Source organism: Penaeus monodon, chromosome 9, assembly GCF_015228065.2.
Source record: "Penaeus monodon isolate SGIC_2016 chromosome 9, NSTDA_Pmon_1, whole genome shotgun sequence".
NCBI lineage: Eukaryota > Metazoa > Arthropoda > Malacostraca > Decapoda > Penaeidae > Penaeus > Penaeus monodon.
Genome location: NC_051394.1, coordinates 18912775 through 18920274, shown reverse-complemented (window position 1 = coordinate 18920274; position 7500 = coordinate 18912775). Strand labels below are relative to the sequence as shown.

At 43.5% G+C, this 7500-nt stretch overlaps 1 protein-coding gene across 2 annotated transcripts in view; it reads right to left on the bottom strand.

Moving 5' to 3' along the window:
• The window catches only part of LOC119577022, a 73218-nt gene that overhangs the window by 61005 nt on the left and 4713 nt on the right, over positions 1-7500 (bottom strand). Inside the window, exons 1-2 of one of the 2 annotated variants that reach the window (XM_037924691.1) lie at positions 1205-1390; positions 107-140 (exon numbers count right to left, since the gene is read on the bottom strand). Coding sequence is in view for 1 of the 2 variants with exons in the window: in XM_037924690.1 (XP_037780618.1) it covers positions 107-140 (34 nt within the window). In the remaining variant the exon portion in view is untranslated. Of the gene's footprint in view, positions 1-106; positions 141-1204; positions 1391-7500 lie in introns of those variants that run through there. The other variant, XM_037924690.1, reaches the window with a different exon arrangement.

The window sequence follows — 7500 nt, the reverse complement described above, 5'->3', positions numbered from 1 at the left end:
CAACACTCAATAAGAAATCATATGAATCCATCATAAATGTATACTTATTATATCACCTTGAATATCAGGAATTTAACTGTATATAAATATTAAATGGATTAATTACCTGTTCAAAGTAAACATCTTCTCCGACGTAAGACCTGAAAAGATATGAGAGTTAGTTAACAGCAGTAATGGTTATTGATGATGATGAAGTGGGGAGGGGAGGGGAGGGGAGGGGAGGGGGAGGGGGAGGGGGAGGAAGGGAAGGAGGGAGGGAGGGAGACAGACAGACAGAGAGGGAGGGAGGGAGGGAGGGAGACAGACAGAGAGAGAGTGAAAGAGGGACAGAGATATAGAGAGCATGACCAGGGCTAATGAAGTCCATTTCAGTTAATCTTTATTGTATGGACGCACAAAGGTAGGGCTTTGATATTCTTGTTGTTGGCATAAGGAATAATCTGCAGACACGAACAAATAAAAGAAAAATATTGCAGAATGCTCATAAGTCGACTCACAGCTCCTGAGTTTCAGCTCAATCATGCCATGCATCTGGGGGGAAAACAATGTTACCTAGGGGTTGTTGGGGGGCAGAGCCACCCATAAACCTTCCCCTTGGGTACACACAGTCACAGAAACTTAGATTTTAAAATTAATTTTGTGATGTGGAGTTGGGGATTTAGTCCCTGGTGAGTGCATCCATACTGTAAAGAATTACCTCCATTTCTATGATTGTCTCATCATCATCATTTAACGGTAGGTTCATGTCTGAGCCGCCGTGGTCACAGCATGATACTCAATTGCAGTTTTCACGTTGTGATGCTCTTGGAGTGAGTACGTGGTAGGGTCCCCAGATTGTCTACTGTACTCTTTTTTTGTATGATTTCAGAAAATACCCACATATCAATCATCGTCTGTCCTAACAAAGTTTCACTACTACAATCTGGCAAAACAGAACTTCAAGAGACCTCTCCGTCACTTCAACACAAAATAAATGGGCCAGTTGGCCTTTGCCGTAGGATTTAGGCCATAAGAATTGCTATGCCTGTGGAGTTATCCGTTTGTGACTAGTTACTTACATTCCGTGGCCCTGTCGTTTTCATATATTATTTGCTTCGAAAGTGGTGGCTACTTCAAACTTACCGATTTTTCATTAACAACAATAATAAAAAATAACTATACTGACAACCTTCAGTTTCCCCAAGCTTAAGGATAATCGCCTCACCTTCTCGACAATCCAGAAGTTGAACGTATTTTTCTTTACACTCTATGCACGAATTCAACTTTCTCTGTGTTACGTGTCACCACAACGCGTTTTCGAATTTCAGTCTCGTCTTTCGCAGTCAAATCGCGTTGTATTTTCCGCACGTTTCATTGGCTGTCATCCTGCGCTGTGATTGGCTGCCGTTAAACTTGGCCCTTTTGTTTTCCTTAAGAGGACCGTCCCTCAGTTGGGTCTGGGAGGTTTGGGTTTGTCGAAAATGAGATACACCCATTTTCACACTCGTAAATCTCTAGCAAGCAAGCAAGCAAGTATACGAATGTAGAATTACCCACGCCAATATAAACCTACGCGAAAACTTGGCAGTGATCGGGGTTTCGCGAATCCAAGGCACTCGCGTGTTGCGTCGGCAATTTTGTACGTATGTATTTGTCCCCTTCTGAAGCTAAAATATAACATTACATTTTGATATTACCTACAGAAATTCGTCAAGGGAGGATGAAAATGTCTTACAATAACATATTCCTCCCAATTTGAAGGTTTTATGGTGGAAAAAAAATCATCAAACAATTTTTCATGTTTTTGAAATTATAAATGTGGTACATATGATTCGATTTTGTCATAAACGTCATATATATATAACTTCAGGATTCGACACTAATGCTTGAGCAGTGGTGAATCTCGAACGAGGGCGGCTTGTTCATAAGGGTAGGTCGACCGTGTGGTCCTCTCGGCCGCACTCGCGAGGGTTTTCATGTTTGCCCCATCCGGTAACACTGCGCACAGCAAAGATTTTACGGTATGTTCATCGGAGAAAACGCATTTTAGTAATAATAGAGCTACATTTAATTGCATATAAGCGACTGAAGAATATAAAGATTAAAACTCTTACATAAAATGTCAAATACCTCTATAAACTCGTTTGATATAGGTATGTAAATAATCGGTTAGTGTTATTACAACAAGAAAAGAAGCGTCCTTGGCAAACAAACAGTGGTGAGTTTATACTTCAAAATGTGAACGCTTTCTAAACTGTTATTTCCAATGTGTGTGTGTGTGTGTGTGTGTGTGTGTGTGTGTGTGTGTGTGTGTGTGTGTGTGTGTGTGGGGTGTGTGTGTGTGTGAGAGAGAGAGAGAGAGAGAGAGAGAGAGAGAGAGAGAGAGAGAGAGAGAGAGAGAGAGAGAGAGAGAGAGAGAGAGATACGTGTCATGTTCACTCGGTAATTACGATCGCTTGTTATTTTTTGTTTCTTGTAATCTCTACACTTTTGTACACATGCGCACGCATGTACATACATTTACAGACGTATATACATATTTACACATACATATGCACACATTTACATACACGTAGACAAGTACACACATTTACGTACACAAGTACATGTATGTACATGGTTTTACATACATGTATACAGACGTGTACACCCACATACACATGTGTGCATATGTAATCAAATGTAGATGCTAGAAATTCATCAGATGATTTTGTTTTTATTAGTATTTAAAAATAAAATACCCCGCTTAACCCCTTTCCCCATTTTCCCCTACCCCCTTGATGAGAGGCTAATCTAGGATAAATATATACATCTATCTGAACGTCCTCTGCTTACTGTTAGGAAAGAAAGAACTATTTCATAGGAAAGAAAATAAGTAAATTGCATAATAATACTCCCATAACATTTGGGTTTATTCTGCATATAACTCTTTTTATTCCCCAAAGATCCGCAGGCAACACAGCTTACGTTTTGCCATCTTTACCTAAGCTTTACATTTTTTCTGCCTGTTCGCGGGTGTTTCAGATCGCTTCATCTAGATTTTTCAAATATTTACAATTTGTGAAAAGTTTCGATAAGGCGACCACTGACCCTTGAAAGGACCATGAAATCAGAGGAAAAGTAGGAGTAAAGATAAATAGTTTAGAGCAAATCGGAAACAAAGAAATTACACATATTTCTCTGGTGAACTTGTTATTGTAAGTGGAGAGCCTTGGTCCCTCTCGTTCTTAATTATGACCGGGATAATCATAATTCAATTGAATTTGTCTAACCTACAGTATATACATATACTTACCTCTCACATCAATAAACTACAGTGTTTCCTGTCCTATAGCTACTACCACCATTGCTCTGTGTGCGTGTGTGTGTGTGTGTGTGTGTGTGTGGGGAAGGGCTCTCTCTCTGGACCTCTAGGTCTCAAGGTTTTTGAGTGGGTTTTCTTGGTAAAGAGATCTTTGACACCCCCACGCAGAGACGACCTTGGCCCTTGTGCTGATAACTTTGGGTGTTATCTTGCACACCTTGCTTTGAGGCTAGTATTTTTAATTGTAGGCCAGAGTGCTTACAATTAAAAATACGAAGCACTGTGGCAATTAGCAGTTTTACTGCGAGGTGCCGGCCGAACCCATAAGGGTTAGATTCCCCGTTCGGCAGGGTCCTAACCCCGACCGGCCCTAACACACAAAGACTGTTAATTGCCCAGTGTGTCTTCCTTTTTGATACCACTACCGCCCTTGCACCATCCTGTCAAATTAGCTTCTGCTAGACTATCCTCCCTGACCTTCATCATCACCCTCGTGCTATGCCTTCATGGGTCACGTAATCAAATTATCATATTCTGGGGAGCCCATCTCCTGTGAGGTGGCTCTCCAGAAAATCTTCTCAATCACAGAAGTTGCCGTGACGCATTGTTTTAAAGTTCACAATGGCTACAAGGTTGTTGTTGCCAAGCCTGAACAGCTGACCCCCTTCCTCTCCTCGACTGGCCAAAGAACACTCGCAGAACAAGGCTTCAAACCTCTCCCTTCCCCTGAGACTAAGGCTAAATGCACGGTCGTGGCGAAAAAGATCGACAAGACAATCCTGCCACGATCGTGCGAGTCTATCCAGGCGGAAGTCTCGGCCAAAAACGACGTCACTGTCGTTGATGTTTACAAACCCCCAGAGTCACGCATTGTAAAGATCCGTTGCTCTGCGCCTGAGGAGGCACAGAAGCTCCTATCTCGTGGGATTGTGATGTTTAACACATCCGTCCCCACCTATAATGTGGAACCTGAGAGCTTTATTCAGGTTGACCAATGCCTCAAATGCTACAGATTCAATCACTCTAAACACACATGCACACACGAACAGAGGTGCAGCAGATGTAGCGAAACCGGACACTTCTTTGCCACATGCAACAAGACCATCAGATGTTGCAACTGCGAGGGGCAGCATGTCGCTGTCAGTGGGTCTTGCCCCAAACGCAAAGAAATTATTAAGACAAAAAGACAAGCACAAAAACAAAACAACAACCCAACGTACGCTTCAACACTCCGACCCTTACAAACATCCACACCCACCACAAAACGACCCAGCACGATTCCCTCGGGAAACACAATGCCTCTACCACCTCATTTTCCCCAAAACAACGCCTTCATACCTAACAACAACCCCAAAATACAGACTATACTACACGTAGCTTTAATAGCTGCAAAATACAACGCCAAGAAATTCACAAACATACTCCCAACACTACTACAAAAAAACGGTTTCCCCAGCATTGTGATCCCCGAGGAAATCTTCGAAGACGAGAACCTGTACATACCTGAGTATCACGCACAAACAAACACAAACACCGAGGCTAGAGTGGCGACCACCACCTCACCACAGCCCTCTACCTCTCATGCACACGTACTCCCACAACCACAACCACAACGCAAACCTAGAGAAACTGCACAAGGAAAAACTACAAATAACACAAACGATCACAAACGCAAACTCCCTTCACCACTTAACATGCACCAAAAGAAAGACAAAAAAGACCCTCTGCTCACGGAAACCACGGAGCCGTCCACTCCTCGTCGTCGTCATGACGACACCATCATCGGGGACTCCAGACAGCGGGAGAGCCTCCACATCGACCTCAGTCCTGAGTTGTAAAGGGGCTACCGCGCTGCTGTTCCCCCCAGGGACGTAGTTCCCGTCCTCCCCGTCAGGGGAGACTTAGGGAGACACGAAGTGTCGGAATTGGTCCGCCGATTCCCGTGAATTCCGTGCCTCCCTCTCCCAGGAGTCCCTCCCGGACCCCGAAGAGACCCAGTCTGGGGCTCGTCCTCGTTCTCGATCTCGTTACCGTGAGCAGCAAACGCCACGAAAAGTAGGTCACCGTCATCTTGACCTGCTCTGAGTGGCATGCTGACAATCGTTCAAGCGAATGTCAGAATCATTTATAACGTAAGACACGTATTTACGACTTCCTAGACCGGGAAAGTCCTGACGTCGTTCTTTTAAACTCCACCTCTATCACTAATTCCTATGCTATTAAAACACTTCGGCTACACGTCAAGACAATCACGAAAACGGCTGGTTTGTAGGGTCCTGCATCCTCGTAAAATCCACCTTCTTTCGAAATCATCTCGCCTCCATTCATTCATCCTGATTTCATGGCTATTAAGCTCTTACCCAGCAGGGCCCTATAATGATTGCCACTGCCTATATCAGACCCAGTCAAATTTGCCTATTCACGATTTCAATAAATTATTTAATTATAATAATCTCCCAGTCTTCTTTGCCGGGGATGTTAACGCAGCACACACATCATTTAATCACACATACAACAACGCACACGGCAGACAGCTCTTGTCTATTTTCGAAACAAAAAGACTCCACTACATCGGACCCGACTTCTACACCTCATTCACATCGAGAGGGAAGGGCCGCCCTGATCTCGTTTTCGGGAACAGAGCGGCACTCCCCTACCACACACACTTACAACCTGGCCCGAACTTCGGTTCTGACCACATACCCTCATCATAAAACTTTCAATGACACCTATACTAAACAAAGAAACAACATCCTTCAGGTACAAAAAAGCAGAATTGGATGATTTTAAATCTTACCTTGCCAGTCAAAATTTTAACTTCAACCTTGAAAGAGAAAACATTCTCGAAATAGATAGGCATTGGCATCATCTTTTCGCTTGGATATCAGCAGCAATGCGCCGCGCCATACCGCGAGAGCGCTATAAGATCCGCAAATCATTCCATCCAAGCGAGAGAACCAAGCGTCTCCTGACCTGCTACAGGAATCGTTTCCTTCAAAATTTAAATCACTTACACCGAGTTCGTGGGACCTCACTATCCTCAGAAATCACGTCATAAATAGTTTTGATAATGACACAAAATTCATTGGCAAAATTTAATTAAACAAACAGAATCTATGAGAGTTCGCACTCCACGGGAATTTTGGCAATCAATTAGACAATTAAAAGGTAGTAACTTCCCCCCCTTCACTCACCTCCTCAAGGACAACAATCAAATTTCAGATCCCGTGGAGGTTATCAAAATTTTTCATGACCACTGGCAAACTGTTTTCTATCCTCATGAACCCCACCCTTTTTTAATGATCACTTTCAAACCATCACACCTGGAGCCAAGACCACAGGATAGAAACAGAACCAGAGCAGATTATCCACCTGGATAATCTGGACGACATATGCGAACTCCGTGCCCCCATCTCGCTGGAGGAGGTAAAACACATAATAATGAGGTTTCCTCGAAAGGCTCCGGGCTCCTCTCAGATCGGACGCGACGCACTCATTCATCTTCCTGACAACGTTTTACGAGCTATGACGCACTTATATAACACTTCCCTTGCCTCTGGCTACTATCCCTCACCTTTCAAAACTGCTTTAGTGGCCCTTATCCCTAAGCCAAACAAAGACCTAACTGACCCCAAGAATTACCGCCCAATTAGTTTACTAGAGACATTAGGCAAAATTTTTGAGAAAGTAATTAACTCCCGACTAAGGCGGTATCTCGACAACCATGACCTACTCTCTTCAAAACAATTCGGCTTCCGCTCTCACCGTTCGACAAATGACGCACTGAACATACTGACTAACTACTGTCTTAACAACAAAGACAGAAGACTAAAGACGGTTCTCGTAACCAAAGACGTGGAGCGAGCCTTCGACACGGTCTGGCATGCTGGCTTGAAGTACAAACTGTGCACAAAATTCAATTTTCCCTCGTGCACCAAGAAGCTGCTATGCAGCTTCTTGGATGACCGTAAATTAAAGCTTAAATTTAAAGGCAAAATTTCAGACACTATTCAAATGCACGCAGGTGTACCTCAAGGCAGCATAATCAGCCCAACACTATACATATTATACACAAACGACCTCCCCGACCCCACATTCCCCGATTCATTGACCATAGTTCTCTTTTTAAACCCTAGACACAACCCTCCTTACGATCCAATACATCTAAACTCTTTCGACAGACTACAAGCACCTCTTCAAATAACACGCTCTTGCAC